At 34.7% G+C, this 20,534-nt stretch overlaps 1 protein-coding gene across 1 annotated transcript; it reads right to left on the bottom strand.

Annotated features, from left to right (window-relative positions):
• Nucleotides 1–104: 104 nt before the first annotated feature.
• On the bottom strand, nt 105–20,298 carry SMC1 (structural maintenance of chromosomes 1). Its single transcript, XM_076122249.1, has 27 exons — nt 20,077–20,298; nt 19,607–19,727; nt 17,792–17,891; nt 13,770–13,918; nt 10,983–11,151; nt 10,360–10,572; nt 9,767–10,018; nt 9,362–9,520; nt 9,138–9,245; nt 8,630–8,791; nt 8,147–8,275; nt 7,533–7,615; nt 7,137–7,311; nt 6,709–6,831; nt 6,293–6,424; nt 6,146–6,211; nt 5,636–5,769; nt 5,242–5,363; nt 4,728–4,909; nt 4,257–4,379; nt 3,725–3,834; nt 3,089–3,233; nt 2,729–2,833; nt 2,511–2,585; nt 2,198–2,376; nt 1,710–1,887; nt 105–1,356 (listed from the first exon to the last, which is right to left on the bottom strand). The coding sequence occupies exons 1-27, from the start codon at nt 20,186–20,188 to the stop codon at nt 1,297–1,299; spliced, it is 3,666 nt and encodes a 1,221-aa protein (XP_075978364.1). The 5' UTR covers nt 20,189–20,298; the 3' UTR covers nt 105–1,296.
• Nucleotides 20,299–20,534: the final 236 nt, after the last annotated feature.

Here is a 20,534-nt window from a genome sequence, read left to right as displayed (position 1 = left end):
TTTGAGGCAATATCTAATGTTTAGCTGTTTAATACATAATTTAAAATGAAATGAGTATGTGAATTGTCTAATTTATAATTCGGGTTCAGAATAAAACACACAAATACTATGTCAACTTAACACTTAGTTTAATAATAATCGAAATTTTCTGAAGACAATGTAACCATCGAATTTAATGGGAATGAACTAAAGATAGTATAAAAATATATATACCTATAAAATAGTAATACTACTCGGAGAAAACACCTGTGACAGTAGAAAAAAGAAAGTCAAATCACCTTGACGTATTGTTAATCATTTGAAATAGTAATATTTGCAAAAATACTGCTAACTTATTATAAAATCATGTCAATAATTCATTTCTTTTTTCGCTTGAGGCTTGCTATATACATAGGTATTCGGTTCGGCAATAAACGGCCTAGCCGGGCGGCAAAACCAAATATATGTGTAGATGAACCCGATCGGCACAAGTCGAACAAGTGAGTCGAGCCGGTTTTGTTGTGCGATAAACATTGCCGAATCGAATATTTTTGCAGCAAGCCTAAAGCCTAAGCCCTGCCCTTCATTCATAGGTATAGACTTAACCTAACCAGGGACATAATATTTAATACTATTATGATATTTGTCTGTACTATTTTTGACATACTAACTTAAACATGTCTATTTCCATAATTTGTCATAACTATCCAGAAACATATTAAATCTTATTTATTTGGTCACTAGTATCTTTAAAACATTACTTGTTCCCGCAATTATAATTTCTCAAATATGTTTCAACAAATAGGTTTTCCTTCCCGTAGCCAAAACTTATCACACTTGGAAGTATTATAGTCCAACAACTTAGTAGTTTGTAAGCAAGGTTCGTGGTTGAACGTATACAACATTTAGAACATCCGTGAACCGGCTTATGCAGTTGACAATGGCCTGTTTGATACTGCTAATTTATTTTGGATATACACAATATCACAATTAAAATCTTTATAAATTGTGCATGCTACGGCTACTAAGTTGTTACCCTCTTATTCATAAACACACTATAAACCTATTTTAGTTAAAGCACTACTAAAATATGTTTTCTCTTTTTCATTTCGCTAAGGAGTGAAAGAAACCAAACACTTTATAAGCCTTTCATAACTTCATATATTTTTATGAATAAGAGGGTTAGACTATACACCTTGCACGATACCCATCTCGTTACATTAGCGTACTAAACCGCCTAGTATAGAGGTTACTAAGTTAATTGTGACACACAGATGTGTTCTCCGAGCAATATGTAATGTATCTGTTTATTATTATCTAGTCCGGGTACTGCTCCAGGCTGAGGGTCATCACGTCGCTCACTAGGCAGTCCGCCGGCTGAAACAATGAAATATTTTTGAATATTAATATCAAATTAAATAGAACGTAGCTGTTGTTTTATTATTTAAATAGAATTGATAAAATAATGAGGTCACTGGTAAAAAAAAGTAATGTTTACAAGTACAGTAACTGACATGATTCCAAAATTACATTGAAGTATGTAACGTAATTTATTGTTGAAGTAAAATGGTACTAAGGCTTATTGTAGACCGACCAAGTGCTGAATTCTTTCTTCATCAAGGAGTGTGAATTCGCAAATATTACGATTTTCACTTCTCAGTCGAAAACAAATCTTGTTCCCAATGTTTTCTGCACTCGCTAGTTTGGTACAAAACAGTTGTATAGCTCACCTCGGAGCAGATCCCGACGAGTGCATCGGAGCAGCCGTAGAACTCCTCCTTGAGCGAGATGACGATGGTCTGCAGGCTGCCCTTCTTGGAGCGGATGTAGGACGCCACCTTGCCGATGTTGGTGTTGTCCAGCGCCGCGTCGATCTCGTCCAGCAGGAAGAACGGCGCCGGCTGGTAGCTGCAAACAGACAATTAACTTTAGCAATGATGGTCGACATTTCTATACATATACGATAACGATAATATTTGCGACTTATTACACACATGCCTATAATTATGTATTTTTAAAGTTACTTATAATATATTTCCTGAAATAGTAGTAGTGGGGCAACTATGTTAAATACTTATCGTATCGTATACCGTAGGGCTCTGTATGGCGCACACTGTGAATATTTCTTACAGTAATCGCACAGAATTTATAGAAAATGTTATCGAGAAGCATTTTTAATTTATAGATATCTGTTGCGTATTACATAATTATACATTACCTATGTATAGCGAAGAGCAGTGCGAGCGCGGCGACGGTCTTCTCCCCGCCGGACAGGTTGGACATGGGCTGGAAGCGCTTGCCGGGCGCCACGCAGTTGTAGTTGATGCCGTCCAGGTACGGCTCCTCGGGGTTCTCCGGGCCCAGGAACGCTTGCGCCGACTGGTTCATTGCTAGAGCCTGGATCAATGGAACAAATTGAATTTAATAATTGAAGTTCCGTGTTTTATTTCAGCACATTGCTCCATCTTTTTATTATTAAAGTAACTCTGTCTGGAAATATTGAATTGTTGATATGAAAGGAGTAACAGTACCTTGTATATAGCATCGATCTCATTGGCGACGTGCTCGAAGCATTCTATGAACTTGTCGTGACGCTCTTTCTTCACCTGCAAATTTAAATAATGACATAATATATAATTTCAATAAATAATAAATAAATTTCAAATCAATCAATAATAAGATTAATGATTTCTTTATTTGTAATATTTGTAAATATATAGAAATGTAATTTAGTAAATAAATGACATACCTTTTCAAAAGCTAGTTTAGCTTTGTGCGCTCGTTTCCTAGCAGCTACAAACGCTTCGTTAGTTGCGTTGACTTTTTCGCGGACCTCGTTCAATTTCTCCATTGCCTAGAAACATAAAACATATTTAAAAACAATTATAACGTCAAATAAAAGTAAAAGGAAAACGCTGTTATTCTATAATAAAAACTACATATTTTTTTATACGTACATAAATCTCTTTTCAATAATGTCAAGTGAATAAACGGCATGAATGTGAATGAAGAAAAATTTTTACGGATCGTAGAAATAGGTGTTCCTTAAGTAATGTATTTTTGAGACCTAATTTACTCCTGTCTTGGTACTTAATAAAAAACTACCTACCCTCATGTTAGGCGCCTGTATCTTGTCGACGGTGTTCTGCATGGAGTTGATAGCCTTCTGCAGCTTGTCGGCCTTGCGCTTGATCTCGTCCGGCTCCTCCAGGTCCTTCAGACCCTCCGGTACTGAGCGGTAGTCTACGCGGATCCTGGACAACACACATAGTATTCATAATATTATAATGCAACGGGTCTTAAACGCGATTGAAAATTTAAAGGTTAGGATACCTTATTTGCTGCCCGACGTTTCGATCGAATTACATCGACCGTGGTCACGAGCTGACACATAGTATTATTGTAAAGGAAGAAGTAGGTTAGCATATACTTTATCAGGATGACTAATTGAAACGTTCAAAGCCAACTGGCTAACTGGCTGGCAGATAACGCAACTGCGTTATCTGGTCAGTAAACGATCAGTGGGTTAAGCAACCATTTCGGTAGATAGACACCCGGCAGTTTAGTGATATTTGAGCTGCACGTCTCTGCCCTTCAAAGGCCGTGTTAAAAGTCGGTGCCGGTTGTTAACAAATAGGATCAGTCATTAAGCCAAGGTTTTTGACACTAAGTTGACCAGTATTTATACAAAAAAAAACGATGATGCACCATATGCGCCAACATAAGTTAAAATTATTATAATTACCTGGACTCCTTGCGGTACTGCTGCGTGGTGCTAAGTGATGAGGGGTCTGACTCTGTGTCCGCCGTGTCGTCCAAGTTGCCTTCTAGTAACGGAATTATTATGTCGTCGATCTACAACATAAAACAAATATTATACTTAATTATACTTAGAATTATTATTTGTTATTATTACACGTCAAAAAGGAGTTTACAGCTGTTAAATTTTACATCTATGATCAAATACTTCTGTTAGGAGTGGATTCACGTTCGGTAGAGCAATGGATGAAACGCGAATTTACGATCTTATCGCAAGCCTTAGCTTTTAGGCTATCATAACGACTAAAAGGTGGTCCAAAAGGTAAAAATTAATGTGACCCCTTACTGAAATAATATTTTTTTATTATTATCAACAAAATGTTCTAGTCTAGGACCTAGGTATGGTCTAGGTGTTTTAATTAAAAATTATTACTAGTATTGACTGAGATCTGAGACGAGTCATAAACTATTATAAAGATGAAGGTAAGAAATAGGTCAAATAAGCTAGCTGTACATACCTTGCACTGTCTAAGTATGTTATGTCTGTCGGAGCGCTTGCTCTCGATGCGAGATTCAATGCTGGACATCTGCTTCTGTATCGTCTGGATGTCCTTCTGTATACTCGTGAGGTCCTTGCGAGCCTGGAATAAAACAATGAGACATAAGTAAAAGTAAGTTATTTTACTTACAATGTATCTTTGAATTTCATGAAAATAAGTACTATGATTATGTACCCAATAATTTTATGGATAATCAATCGCGGAGACGTGTTTTCTTAAGACATTTAGATGTCTTATAGAATTATTAGAATTTTGACGTGTCTATTTAAAGAACGTATACTTACAAAATAAACAATACACGTATACGAAATGTTCACTATTCTAAGTAAGCTGTAAGATTTTGCATTATTTCTACATTATATTATACAAAACGTAAGTTATTATTTTATAGAACAAATCGAATTATTTCTTATCTAATGGTTCACCCACCTTGTTAACATCTTCGTCGGCATGTTCCTGTCTAGCCCGTGCCGCAGCCCGCTCCGCCTTGAGCGTGTCAGCCCGGCGCAGGTCTGCGTCGATCTCCTGGCGCTGCTTGGCCTCGGCCTGGCGCCCCCCCTCCAGCTCGTCCTCCGCGTCCTGCACCGCTCGCTCCCACCGCGTCACGTTCTCTGTACAATACGTAGCAGATGAGTTAATCATTCTTGAATATGTGTAGCAGATTATGTCTGACTACTATAGTAGACTGATGTCTGATTACTTTCATGGTATTCGAATATCAATAAATAAAAGACCCCAATAAAAGACAAATGTTGTTTCTGTTATAAAAGACATGAAATTACTAAAATAGGTTCAAAAACTAAATAGTTAATAGTGGACAGTGGTACATTGTTCCAGGAACCATTTCTGTTTTTCACTATTTTTAATTTTAAATAAAAAATCATGGTGAGATTACTTATTGAACAGAACACAAAATAATTACAGTCTATAATAAGATACGTACTCTGTGTGTCTCTCGACCTCTCGAACTCCAGATTGGAAGTAATACGGTCGATATGGGCATCGAACTCCATACGACGTTTGGCGCGCTCCTGCTGGGCACGCAGTTCACGTTCTTCGTACTGACTGTGAAATGAAACAGCAGGTTATGACGGATCTATTAGGCATTACGACACTAAATCTAATTTTTCTAAACTATTATAGGTCAAAACAAAGTACAAATTGTCAATAAATAAATAAATACATATGTATAAAGGAAAAGGAGTTTTTTATACCACACACAACCTTAAGAACAATAAGTCATTAAAAATATAATTTGAAGGCACAGTATTCTAATGCTTTAAAAAAACCAATTAATACATTGTTGCTAGTAATATAATGAGTGTTAGTAATCGTACCGTATGTTGGCGACGCCGATGTCCCTGCAGAAGGCGCGGAACACGACGTCCTCCACGTTGTTCATGTTCTCCTTGATCTCCTGGATCTTCAGGTCGCGCGCGTGGATCGTGCGCTCGATCTCCTCCACTTGAGGCTGACACACAAACAAACATGTTAACACACGGATCGAACTAAATTACTCGTATGGCTAATACTCTGTCGCCATATGCAAGTCCATTATTGTTATAATGCTATGCTAAGCAGTATTTATTACAATACTACGTGTAAATGACTACCGAAGAAGAAGAGGAACCAATTGTTAGTTCCGCCTTTCAAAAATAACTTCTGTTTATTAAAAAATGTTTTTAAGTTTGAATAGTTTAAGAGAGTTTTCTGTTATTAATGTGTTTCTAAATTTAATATATTCTCCGTTACATGCCTATATAGCTAACTTACAAGTCACGGTTAAAACTAAGATATGATAAGTAAATAGGTATTATATATTATGTAATGTATACTAGCATACTTACAACGAACAGGTCCATCTTCCTCTCCAATTCAGCAATCTCAGCATCCAGTGCTTTGATTTGCTTCAACTGTGAACAAAATACATTTAATCAGGCAAACACTACAACTATATACACGGTATGTAAAACATCACTAAACAGTTAACTCACGGTAGTATCTCTGTCGGTGATGGCGTACTTAAGCCGTGACTCGAGGCCTCGTATCTGCGAGTCCACGGTGGTCAGCTCCGACTCCTTGCGCGACTTCTTCATCGACTCACGGAGCTCTTCTGTCAGTTTCTCCTGTTAGATCAAACATATCATGTTATATTAGTCTTAATGTAAAATAATACTTAACAAAATTTATTTTTCTTAGGTAAGTGGTTTTTTTCAGTCACAGATTATTTTCCCTTAAACTTAGAACCAAAACAAATTAACAATTTTTTGATGAAATACTTATGCGTTATTCTTAAAAAATATATTTAAAACAGATTCGTATAAAAAGTGAAGCTTTGACACTAGGTTGACTACTAACCATACGAGAAACAACAGTATAAAAATCATTTTTTTCTTTATTTACACTGTACCTTTTTAGCCTTCAGTTGTGAAAGATGTTTTTCGTCCCAACGTTTAGCTTTACGTGCGAGATCCAGTGAACCTCCGGAGATGATACCCGACTTCTGGTAGAACGTGCCGTCCAACGCCAATGCCTGAAGAAGAGAAGCATTGTGAGACAATTCTTAGATGTCTCTTATAACACAAATTGTCACAATATACACAAAAAGCTATTGCTTAGAATGTTTTTAGTTTTCTGCTTATTATTCTTGTCTGTGAATGCAGAGGTGGATAGACACTCTCTCTGTTATTGCAAAACATTAACCACATAATTAAAATTTGGGCTATTATTGAAAACATTTCAACACAGAATCGACAAAATCACAATAGCGTTTTGCACGACTCGAAGATTGAAGCCGAAACAGTAAGTATAAGTCAGTAGTATAGTGTAAGCAGGTACATCGTATCGGCTGTTCTTGCTGCGGTCCAGGTCGTAGGCCACGCGGGAGGCGTCCTCCGGCGTCTCGCACACGAGCGCGTTGTTGGTGACGAACAGCACGGCGCGGTGGATGGCGGCCGGCTCGAAGCGCAGCACGTCGAACAGCAGCTTCACGTTCTTCGGCTCCTTGATGTCCCTGCACATGCAAATGCATATCAAAATTAATTATTAATGTCCTATACTATATATTATAATGTCGCGCTGGTAGTCACTATTTAATGTATGGATTACTGCACAGACACCACCGCAGACCAACAAGTTACAAGCTATCCGAGACATAATATAAGTATACAGTACAGAAACAACTTTTTACACTGAAAACACTATTTAACTTATAAACTTTATTGTGTACTGTACCTCAATCTCTCCCTGAGTGGCTTGGCTTGAATATAATCCAGCGGGAGGAATGTCTCGGGCTCCAACATACGCTCTTTCAGCACCTAACAAACAAAATAACCGCTTCATAAAACCATGACAAAACACAAACCACACAAGTTCAAGGAAGACTCATACGTATATATCTGAAGCATTATATATACATGAATTTACAATATAATTAGCGTAAAAATTACATATCATCGTTCTTTTTACTAATATTGTATATTAGGTTAGGGAAAAAGTCTTTTCGCATTATAGTATGTATAAACTTGTAATAAAATCTCTTTGGCTTCAAGAATCACAAATGAGTACACGATTCATTAGTTTCCTTTCAGTGAGCTCGTGACGTACCCAAATATCGAGCTTTTTTGTGTAGAGACAAGATTTTATTACAACGACTTTTAATTTTCCCCGACCTAATACAACAGTTTTTCAACTATCATAAAAATTACTTTAGGAAAAAATATGCAAATTATTTCAGAAGCGTTTACTATTATTAGAAATTAGTAACAAGATAACATATGGAAAGGCTGTCACAATGCTAATCATTTTATAACGGAATAATAAGTGTATATTAGACAATATCAGTTTACCTGAATGCATCTCCTGGCAGTCTTCTCGGTGTCAACGACGATGGCCTCCATGTATTTGCCGAGCACCTTGGTGATGGCCACGTTGTAGCGCTTGTGCGTCGGCTGACACATGTTGATCATGCGGTCGTACTGCACACAAACATTCATTAAATAATTTCTTTAATAATCATAACGTCATCTTCTTTAAGGGGGTCAGCATTTGCCTCCCACAAAAATGGTTGAAATTTTGGACTCGAATTATTGGTGTATGTATTTTCGAAGATATGTGTGTAGACTGTAGGTACATATTAAAAATAATTACCACAAGTTAAGGAAAGTATTGTTATGACACCTCGGATTATGAGGTTAGAGGCATGTATAAGAAAGGCTAGTAAGAAACACATGAATCATTCTATTCAATTAGGAAATAGATTTAAAATATGGTTGACATAATTATTTGATCATAATAATATGTGTAACTATTAAATTAGTGTGTGCTCGCACCACGCCGGGGATGTCCCTCTTGAAGCTCTCGACGATCTCCTGCTTCTTCCGTCGCCGCGCCTCCTCGTGCTTGTCGACCCTGGCGTCCCCCAGCGCGGCCGCCACGTCCTCCAGCTGCGCCTGCAGCTCCTGCGCGCGCCCGCGACACTCGCCCACGTCCGCCTGGGGAACAAAGTATGTAGCTTTACTAACTATAATTAAAAATATTACCCATTTATATCCCATGGAAGAGTCTCTTCCCGGACTGAAGGAAGCATCAATTAGTACATGGTAACGACTTCTACCACATTGGTTAAGAGCAGGTTCGGATGCGGAAGCAAAAATATTAATTTAAGAAGATTTTTCATGATATACTGTATATTTGTCTTTTGTTACATTTTAACAAATAAATAGCAAAATAGATGTTGTTAAAATTTTGCAGCGCTGTAGCTGATAGACAGTCTATATTTTTATAATACGTCCACATCAATGAAGTCGTGTTAGTAACTAGTAAATTTGCAAATTTTACCTGTAGTTCAGCGCGTAATCGCCTTTGTTCTTCTAGCGCTTGCTCCGAACTCTTGATATGTTCATTTAGCTTGTCTACACGTTTCATCGCCTCGTTACGCTCGTGACCCTAAAGAACAACAGGATTAGAATAATTTAAAAAGAACCTGGAAACATAATGTTTTTCTTCTGTTTGAAATTAATTCAACATAATGACCATTAAAGTAAAAAAATAAATATACATACTTTTTGCCTATGTTTGTTCTCAAGTTCACCCTTTCTACGGTTCTCGTTGTCAAGTCTGTCCTGGTCTGCTTTCTGTTCTCGGTTCACTGAGTCCAGCTCTTGGAGGTACCTGGCAGCTTGGCGGGAAGCCTCCATCTTTAGCTCTTCGTATTCACGGATCTAAAAAAAATAGTAAGATTTTAATAAAGTTAATCTGAACGTCAGTAAAACTAGATATGCCTTGAAATTTGGATGATGTTCAATCGAAATATTGATGATTTAATATACAAATTTATAGTTGACTCCAGGCAGCATCAGTAGGTGTCGTGTCGCCACGAAACATGCAGATAATAAAATTATATTAAATGCGAGACTGGAACTGAAAATCGTAGTCGAGACAATGTGATCTAAAACATTTTTTCTTACCTGTGCTTCCTCTAAATGCACATCAGCCCTCCCAGTATGCGTAGTGCCAAGCGTGGTGGTCTCCCACTGCGCCTTCTGTTCCTCCACCTCTCTCAACTCGTCCTCTAACTTCTTAATATCTGCCTGGTGAGCCTCATGAGCCTTCCTGGCCTGTTCCAGGGTCTTGAGAGCACTTTCCAACTTCTTCTGAGTGTGGGTCACGCGTTCTTTCGCTTTTATGAAGGTGGGACGCTTTTTGGAGATCTCGGCTTCCTGTAGGCACAAGATTTTGATGGTTGAATTTGTTATGTTTAAGGGTAGAATGAGTTAAAATATTGGACCACATCTGTTTTAAGAGGAGAAGATAAATTCAAATCCCATTTATTAAAAACAATAGATGCTGATAAACATCTAGATGCATTTTAACAACTTTACATGTTTTTATGCACTTTTAATTTCAATACAAATACAGACTCTTATGACTGTAAAAGTTACAGTTTTGGCTTCATTTACAGTCAGGTCGTAAAATAGAGACAGTAAGTAATACTGGCAAAAATATAAGTAACATATTTTCAATTGCCAAAATTTTTTATTGAAGTATTAATTTCACTTACCGCTTCTCTTATCTCCTGGTCAATCTTAGCCAGCTCTCTCTGTATGGTTCCTGCTTCTTTCTTCTTCTCTTTGAGCGCGTCTTCTGCCTTCTGCCTCTTCTTCTCTACCTTGGCCAGCTCTGACTGCTTGTGTTGAAGCTCTTCCTCCATTGATTGGATCTCTTTCTCATTGTGGTACAAGTGGAACAGTTGGAGCTCTACTTTTTTCTCTTGCTAAAAAGAAAAGAGGTTTTTAGGAGTTGGGAGAATATGTACGAATTTATAGTGTGTTGGTGGAGTAGATGTTAATATTTAGTATTTCTTTAAAAAATATATACTGGAATAAGCTGTAAAACTAGGAGTCAAAATGAAGCCCATCTGTTTGCACAGAAAACCTGTACCAAGTACCAATACCAGTCATATGAAGCAAATTATACTTTGATAGCTTAAAAAACACTGAAAAAGATATCAGTATTCAACATCCAACTTGATCGATATGAAACAACACTAGCAAAAAAAGAATCAATTCAATGTTATTCATATTAATTTATTGTAATACAATAAAAATTGTTTTGTGTAGTTTATTTTAAATAGCTATAATTTCATGAACTAATTAAAGAAATATCCGTCAATATTTCTCTTACCAGTTCCTCCTTCAACCTGGTGTACTTCTCAGCCTCTTCCTTCTCAAACTTGGCCTCCTTCCTCTCGGCCGCCACTCCCTTCTTCTTCTGGTATGAGAACTGCGCTTCTTCATCAGCGCGGTTGACTTCGGCGCGACAAGCTTCATACTGCTCTTTGAGTACACCAGACCTACATACAAGATAATAAGTTAGGTAAAAGTTTTCAAAGCCAATAAAAGGCCCAACTAGCACACAAGCGCTATAACAAGCTGTACAATGGCCGGTTAAAGGATTTTTATAACGCCTTAGGCTCCTTAGTAAGAAGTATAGTGGTTCTATAAGCGGCTATAGAGCTCTTGTAGCGTCAAATAGGCCCATACTGTCCAGCTTATAGCTCGACATTGGATCTACAGTGGCCGTAAATAGTAATTATAATAGTACGTAGTATAGTAGTAATACAGGAGCGCTAAAATAAGATGAAGGTGGTATAATCGCGCTACAAGAGCTTTTTCGCAGCTTCGTGGCGCTTACCAGCTGTTGTACAGAGGTGGTTAGCGCCACGAGCGTTCGAAAAAGCTCTTGCAGCGCGATTATACCACCTTTACCTTATTTTAGCGCTACTGTGTAACGGTTATAAATGCTAACGCTCTAAATTAGTAATATAGTCGGTTTATTATGGTGTAAACTAAATATATTTTTTTAAAATGAATCATCAGTGACAAATGAGGAGACATTTTATTTTTACGGATTGGATTATTAAAATAACAAGTAGTCTATCGCTTTTATTTCTTTGTGTACGTGATATGAAAGTGCGAGTTCAAGTTTGCTGTCAATATATATGTATATTATCGTCAATATTTTCATGCGCCCTCAAAATATTCAGTTTTAAGTGCAAAAATTATATAGATATGTGGATTTGGAAATTGTATTTTGAACATAAATAAGACTTTGAGGGTTACAGATAATTTAATTAGGGTTATAGGTAATAAAAAATGATTTTAATTATGTTAACGTTACCAGGCTATAGATTTATATGATCTTCAAAAGATCGTAATAACCTCAAAAAATATGTTTACCAAATGCTATAATGGCGTCTCGATCAAGCAGCTCTCAGAGTTGGTTACATCTGCTCTAGCGCCTTAAGCTGTACAAAGGCTCTAGTGTTTGCTGTTGTAGACCTCAAGGTTTTGCAGTTGTGGCATAGGAGTGCTTCAATATAACTGTTTTGGTCGCACACCAGCATTTTACTCGTACTTTTAGGGGTCAGTCGTTGAATATTACAATAGTTTGAAAATCTTTTTTATTTTATTTTATTTTATTTTATTTTATTTTATTTTATTTTATTTTATTTTATTTTATTTTATTTTATTTTATTTTATTTTATTTTATTTTATTTTATTTTATTTTATTTTATTTTATTTTATTTTATTTTATTTTATTTTATTTTATTTTATTTTATTTTATTTTATTTTATTTTATTTTATTTTATTTTATTTTATTTTATTTTATTTTATTTTATTTTATTTTATTTTATTTTATTTTATTTTATTTTATTTTATTTTATTTTATTTTATTTTATTTTATTTTATTTTATTTTATTTTATTTTATTTTATTTTATTTTATTTTATTTTATTTTATTTTATTTTATTTTATTTTATTTTATTTTATTTTATTTTATTTTTTCTTTAAAAACAGTTGACAGACTGAACCACCACTGCACCTATGTAAATATATTATGATAATAATTTTAAGCTTTAGTATAAAGGTATATTACTCGGTTATAGCGCTTTAGGTGCTTAACATAATTCTGTAATCCCCATGGCTGTAAAAATGTTTCGAATGATACCTTATACATCTATTTGCCGTACAGAAGCCATATAAATATCTGATATAACGCTCAAGGCGCTATTAAAGACCTACGCAACTCTTTTATAGATGAGTAATACACTAGCCCTAAAAAAATCTGTTATAGAACCTAAGGCATTACAAAAAGCTTATTTACGCTCTTGAGCGCTATAAGCGCAACGCATAACTCCGTTTAAACTCCTTTATCTCCTAAAGTCCCCTTATACAGTTTACGGTGTTATAGAAGATTCCATTAACTCAGTTATACTTCCCTAGGCTGTCTAGCGATGCAATTACATGCTCATATATCACTATAAGTCATTAGTTTCCTACTAAACGGCTACTGTCCCGCCTAGCTGTTAAAGGGTTTTTTAAATAGCTAGTATACAACTTATAGAGAATTGTACAGCATTTGAACGACTCTTATGCAACTATCAGGCTGTATAACGACTGTATAAGCAGCTTGTGTGCTAGTTGGGGGGTTTGGAAAACTAAATTACTATTATAATTAGATGCAAATAAGGATTCAAAAACATTTGAAGAATATAATATTGTTCTTGCGAGGGTATTAAGACGACTAGGTAGTTGACTACTAGCTACTCTTTATGAAATGTCAAAAAACACATTATAGAAATACGTTGTAGTGACGTCACAGTTTCGTATTTTGGTTGGTGTCGAATGATAATGCCTAATAAAATATTTGAGTCCATAATAAATTTAATTACAAAATGTTTAATGAAAAAAATTTTCACAGGGTGAGTATTTTGAATAATTTTTTTGCTATTGCAAGTTTTATAATTTACTGTTGACCCACTAAAATACCCTATTTACGCAAATAAATAAAGTGGTCTTGTTAACAATGAAAATTAAAACTTCCAATTTCAAGATGACTTTAATCTACACAAGTCTGCATGTAGAATTTTGTTGTATAATGAATATTGCTTAATCTCTGCTATACTTACCCACTAATCTCTTCAAACAATGCTGTTCTTTCTTTAGGGTTCTTCATGGCAATGCTCTCCACAGCTCCCTGGAACACCAGGAAGTTCTTGGCCTTCACATTGATGCCAAGTTTCTCCAGCTCACTGAGGTAGTGGGACACTGGTACTGACTGTGGACAACATTAAAACACTTTATTTTATACTGTAGAGGAAAGGGAAGCCTTCATTAGTGCAGGCTTGTTATAATAATAATATAACTTGATTCCCTAGTTTATGTGTAATTTTTTTTTTTTTTTTTTTTTTTTTTTTCTATTTATTTAAGGATTTTTTATACATTAGGTATATGCCAAATCCATCGTAACCTAATTTTACTTATTTACTAACACTTACACAATAACTATACCCTTAAGAATCTAAACATAGTTTGAGCAGCTTCTGATGAGGGAGATGACAGAACTTCATGAAAGGCACCTATATTAGTACCGGATAAGTTATAAGTCCTCATTAGAAGCTCTCGTTCTGTATTGTATTGGACACATTCCATTAGTAGGTGGTGTAAATCTTCTACTATGCCACATAACTCGCAATTCGGAGAATCGGATTTTTTCATAAGATACATGAACCTGTTTAATGGAACGTGACCAGATCTACAACGGAAAGCCTTAATCAGAAGTTTCCGACACATATTAATATCAGCCCACCACGGGATTCGAGGAGGCTCACATTGTATCGTCTTATACCAAATACCTTTCTCTACGGATCTAACATTAAAATATTCCGTCCACTTATTGTGGCAGTACTTCTTGTATTTGGGTAGCAACTCAGTGTAATTTGGGAAAATTAACACCTCTTTTCCCTCAACTGCTGCTTTTCTCGCTAAGATGTCAGCCTCCTCGTTACCCTTAATGCCAATATGTGATGGAACCCATTGCAATCTCAACTGAATGCCCTTCAAATAAAAGTCATGTATTTCGGCGAGAATATCATAAGCTATCGATGTACCTCTGTAGCCAGAGGCGCATCGAGCTATATGATGTAAAGCGCTTCTGCTGTCTGTACAAATTAAGATTTTATCCTGTTGGACTGTTTTAGAGTATAATAGGGCTTCATAAATTGCTATGAGTTCCATCGACATAACTGATAATTCAAATGTTGATTTAAAATAATTATTATAGGAACAATGATCTGTTACATGCGGGTCATAAAAGGCAGCACCAAGACCACTAGAGCTTTTCGAACCATCAGTAAATATAGCGTACCAACCGTAATATTTTTCTTTAATCTCATTGATTACGTAATATTTTAAAGAGTTGTACTCGTGGTTCTTTTTAGCGTGGATAATACACTTTAAATGCAATTGTATAACATCATATACATTGATATATGTAACCCATGTTTTAAGCGAATATAGTCTTAATGTAGGTGACGATGACATTATCTCATCTTTCATCACATCGTTATACAGATCTACAAGTTGAGGAGTTTTTTTATTGTTCCAATAACTACTTTTACAAAGTGAACTAAGTTCTGATAGTAAATTTATAGTTACATTATCAGACTGGGATAGAGATTTTAAACAAAATTTACAGGCTAAATATTTTCTACGTAAATGCAGAGGAGGCACACACAGCTCCGACTCCATTACATGTATTGGTGTGCTTCTTATAAAACCACCTATAATACGTAAAGCTTGGCTCTGAACTTTATCCAGTTTATATGTATTGGACTTAGAACTATTATCATACACAAAGGAACTATAATCTATTCTACTTCTGATTAAAGTAATGTAAAGTTTGCGCAAGTGTTTTGGATGCACCCCCCATTTCGAGCCTACCAGGACTTTGATCAAATTTAGGTATTTTTGTGTCTTTTGGTAACATTCATTAATATGTTTGCCCCATCTCAAACAACTATCAAGCCAAAAACCTAAATATTTATAAGTGACCACCGATTCAAGAGGCTTGTTATTAATACTGATCTCCGACTGTAATTTCTTCCGTCCTCTATTAAATAAACATAATTTGGTTTTAGTTGTCGATAATGTTAACCCCAATTTATCCAGTATAATAACTATAACGTTGAGCGCTATTTGAATATTATTAACACTTTCAGACAAATTTTTGTTACAACTATACAGAACAAAATCGTCTGCATATTGGCAGATAAATATATTGTTAATTTCTTGACTGATTTTGATTGTAGTTATATTAAATAAAATGGAAGACATAGGGTCACCTTGAGCTAAGCCCCTGCTAGCGTACCGCATAATACATTTATTTTCGTCGAGATCATCCCTAATTTTTAAATGTCTCTCCTTTAAAAAATTCCATAAATAAAAGCATATACTTTTTCCTACCCCTATTTCATCAAGACAAACAATAAGTTCATTAATAAGTATATTATTATAAGCGTTTTCAATATCTAAAAAACATGCCAAAGTTGAAATTTTTTTGGAAAAACCTATCTGTACTTGAGTAACAAGGCGCACTAAATTATCATAACACGATTGACCCTTTCTGAAGCCTGTAGTAAAAGGTGACAATAATTTATTTTTTTCTACATACCATTCTAATCGTTTTGTTATCATGCTATGCAGAATTTTGCAAATACAAGAGATCAAAGAGATCGGACGTAGTTTAATATTATCATTCAAAGAACTTTCTTTCTTTGGTATCGGTACAACTCGAATGTCACGCCACTGAAAGGGGATCTCACCCGTTATAAAAATTAAATTGTATAATTTTAATAAATATAATTTGGCGCAATCAGGTAAGTGATAAATCATTGAATATGTGATACCATCGTCACCTGTAGCGGTGTCTTTCTTTTTTAGACAATGATACATTTCTTGAATTGTAAAATTAGATTCTAATATAACATTCACTGATCGTATCTCTGGTACATATGGCATTACATAATCCGGGGTAAGACTATTCAGAAGAATCTCTTTTTTTTCTTGGGAAATATACGTCTTAGGTGACCGACGTCCTTTTAGCCATCCTAGTTGTTTCCACATTTCCGATATAGATTTTGATTCATCTATTTCGTCACAGTATTTCTGCCAACTTTGTCTCCTAGCTCGTTGAATAGCTAATTTGGTCTCACAACTAATCTTTTGTAATAAATGCAGATTCGATGGGGTAGGATTTTTCCTAAACTGACTTAGTGCTAGTCTACGTTGAGCAATCATTTTGGAAAGAGATTGATTCCAATATGGTTGTGGTCGAAAGTTCCTACAAGGATTATTAAATTCTTTGGTCATCGGAATATGAAGATCCGCTGAGCTGTTAATTTGGTTAATAAAATTATTATATTCCATTTGAATATTACTTCCCTCACAATTATATGCAGAATAATAACCTTCAAGATGTTTACTGTAGTCAGTCCAGTTAGCCGAATTAAAATTACGTTTTTTATGTACTCGTAACACGTCTTTGAAATTGAATTTCATTTTTATGATGAGGTGATCACTTCCCAGACTGTCATTTGTAACTTGCCAATCACAAGACATAGCTATATCACTTGAAATAAATGAAATATCTGGGGCTGTTTGTTGAACCACGTTGTTAACTAATTTGATCCTAGTTGAATGACCGTTATTTAATGAAATGAAATGTTCCAAAGCTGCATCATATATTTGATTTCCTCTAGAGTCGACTTTGTTCGACCAATTGGTGTGGTGAGCGTTAAAATCACCTGCTATTAAACAGTTTCTTTTAAAAGATTTGAATACAGCATCCCAATCTGTTTGGTTAGTGTGTACTGATGGGGGACAATAGAGTAGCATTACAAAATTAATATGACAACAATTCAATAATTCAATACATACCACTTCTATGCCATGTTTAATATGTTTTAACTTACAATCTCGAGCTTTAATTGAGTTATGTACCATGATTAAAACACCCCCATATCCGTCATCTCTGTGTAAAATTTTACATAAGACTATTACAGAAAACTCTACCAACAAAAATCAAAATAAGAATTATGTTTTATGATATCAGCATTGTTTAAGATTAAATATCAAAATAAAATACACTTACTTGTCCATCAATCCTGTGTTCAGAAGACTGTCCAATAACTGATCTTTGGAACTGCTTCTCCGTCATGTCTTCCAGCAAAAAGGTTGCAGTCACTGATGCACTGTAACACAAATAATATTTTATTAACAAGTTTGTTGCAACGAACGTGTTAAGTGTCATCTTCTTCTTAGTGTTCTAGACTATTCCAGAACAGTAATAATTGTATGAATGATTATATTACATTGGTCAACACGAATTTTGAGTCTGAGTTCTGTACCGTTGATTTTGATTACGTATACCTAACTAAATAAAGAAATAATATTTTTATCTAATAAAGTTTGCTTTTGTAACTTTTAGAACGAATTTTAAATTTTAATGGAAAAGCTCTTTATTCACATTCAATTATAAATATATAAAAGTAAAAAAGTTATGATTTATGTATCTTTATTAATTTAAATGATGAAATAAGGCATTAAGAAACATAAAATACAAAAAGGATACAATTTTTTTTTAGAAATGTGTACTTTTGGTTTTTCTTGTGTGAAAATAGGAACTTGATGTATCAGTAGGCTCTCTCCATATTTGTGGTACTGCAAACTTCATCTTTTTTTTCTCTCCTCAGTACCAGGCTGAAAAAAATATTAATAACATTAATTAAACGATGTACACATGTAATTTATATTTAAAAAAATATGTATATAGGCATATAAATGTTCATTTAATATAAGGAGTATTTTCTTACCTTCCTTAAGTGTTTTTGCAGTTATTACACGAGAAGTGAGGTGCCCATATTTTATCCTGATTTCGTACTGACATGTTAAAGTAAACTTCATAGGCTTCACAAAATGCCTTATTTGATGATAAACAAATTTTATTGGCTCTCACTTTAATAAATTCATCACAAATGTAGCAAAAAGATTCCACGTCGATTTTACACTTTTTCGATGCCATTTTTAGACCCCGAGACGCAAAAAAATAAGTTTTTCCTTAAGAACGCGCACGTGCATACTGCCATGATACTCTGCTACCACTCACTTCACACCCCCAGCCCCGTTACCCCTGGTTTTGCATCATAAATGCCACGGCCCTTCAAAAAATCTGCCAAAACCCCATATATTTAGGTTTCGTTATATATAGTACAAAAGCAAACTTAATTTATTATTAATGTTGTTCCTGTTATCTTTTTGATTTATATTATCAGAAAATATTCATTAAAACACAGGCTCAAAAAAAAAATTTTTTTTTGTTGACTTGTGTTATCAGGCTACAATCACGACTTCTGGATAAGTAGTAAACCAAAATTTTGACATATGTTTTTATATATTTGCTTATCATACAGTCGATAAAAGTTCGCAAAACTAAAATGAATTTTAATCAATTGTGTTGGTTTCATATGAAAAAATAATCGAAACTTGTTGAAATTCCCACGTTACCCAAGTTGACTGTACACTTATTATATCTTTATATATATAATTCTTCTGTAAGTGTGTATGTCACTGAACTTCTCTTAAACGACTGGACCGATTTTGATGAAATATTTTGTGTGTGTTCAAGGGGATCTGAGAATGGTTTAGATTCACAATTTTGTCCACTGGACAATGTTTTTTAAATAAATTCTAAATTTATTAGTAATGTGTAGACAGGACAACATCTGTTGGGATCCGCTAGTTTACTATAAGCTGTGAAACTGGCTTTTGGATTTATTCATATTTTACTAATAATGTTACTGCTGCTGATTTTTTAAAATAATCAAAAGTTTTAATACCAACATACAATCCCCTGACTACAAGTTTTTTTATACTGAAATGATAGATTGCAGTAAGTATTTCACATTACCTTCTTGAAACAGGTTTGTTAATGGAAGCACCATGTATGAGATCACTAAGACGTTTCACACGCAGCAAAGATGTCTTCTCACCCATCACGAAACTCACTGCGTCCATGAAGTTTGACTTTCCTAAAAACATAACAAAATTGCTTGAATCATACATATCTGAATTAGTAAATAAAAAATGACAAACACTACTTTCTGAGGTACTGATAGTGCTAAAAAAGTAAAGGTTTTGCTATAGGTAATGCTTTTATAAGCTTTAAATATTGTTGTATTGTTTGTCCTATGGATGTTAAGTTTAACCAATATAGCTACAACGGTTTTCAAGCGTTGTTTACCGTCAGTCTAAGGAAGCTTGAACAAAGTGTTACATTCATATTTATACCCTCAAAATCGTAACTAAGCAGAAGTTTATTGTGGAAGTTATAATGTTTTAATACGTGAATTAAGTTAATAAAGCTAATATACCGCTTACCTGATCCATTAGGTCCTACAACAGCAGTAAAGGACTTCAGAGGTCCTACACGGTGCTGTCCCCGGTAGGACTTGAAGTTCTCCATGTCAATATATTTCAAAAACGCCGGCATTGTGGCTGTCTTTCAATAACTTTTTACTACCATGCGGAAATTACAAGTTAATTCACAATAAATATAATAAATTATTAGCGCCAAACATCGTCACATCAACAACGCTAACTGTCAACAAGTGACAGTTCAGCCATTTTGTTTTAGCTAAGGATGTATCGTGTTCGACTATACAATATTTTACGGTTTTAATAAAATAATGCCTTCTTGTTTGTTTAAATCTTGCAGTATAATCCATAAGTTATCTTAATGCCTAGGAAAATAAATTAAGTCAATTTTTAAAGTTGAGGAAATATAGTGTTTTGAACTGTAGCTCATAAGATTAATGCTCAATAACTTAACACCAAAT

The sequence above is a fragment of the Anticarsia gemmatalis genome, chromosome 13 (genome assembly GCF_050436995.1).
Source record: "Anticarsia gemmatalis isolate Benzon Research Colony breed Stoneville strain chromosome 13, ilAntGemm2 primary, whole genome shotgun sequence".
In the NCBI taxonomy this organism is placed as follows: Eukaryota; Metazoa; Arthropoda; class Insecta; order Lepidoptera; family Erebidae; genus Anticarsia; species Anticarsia gemmatalis.
This window is presented reverse-complemented; position numbering and strand designations above follow the sequence as displayed.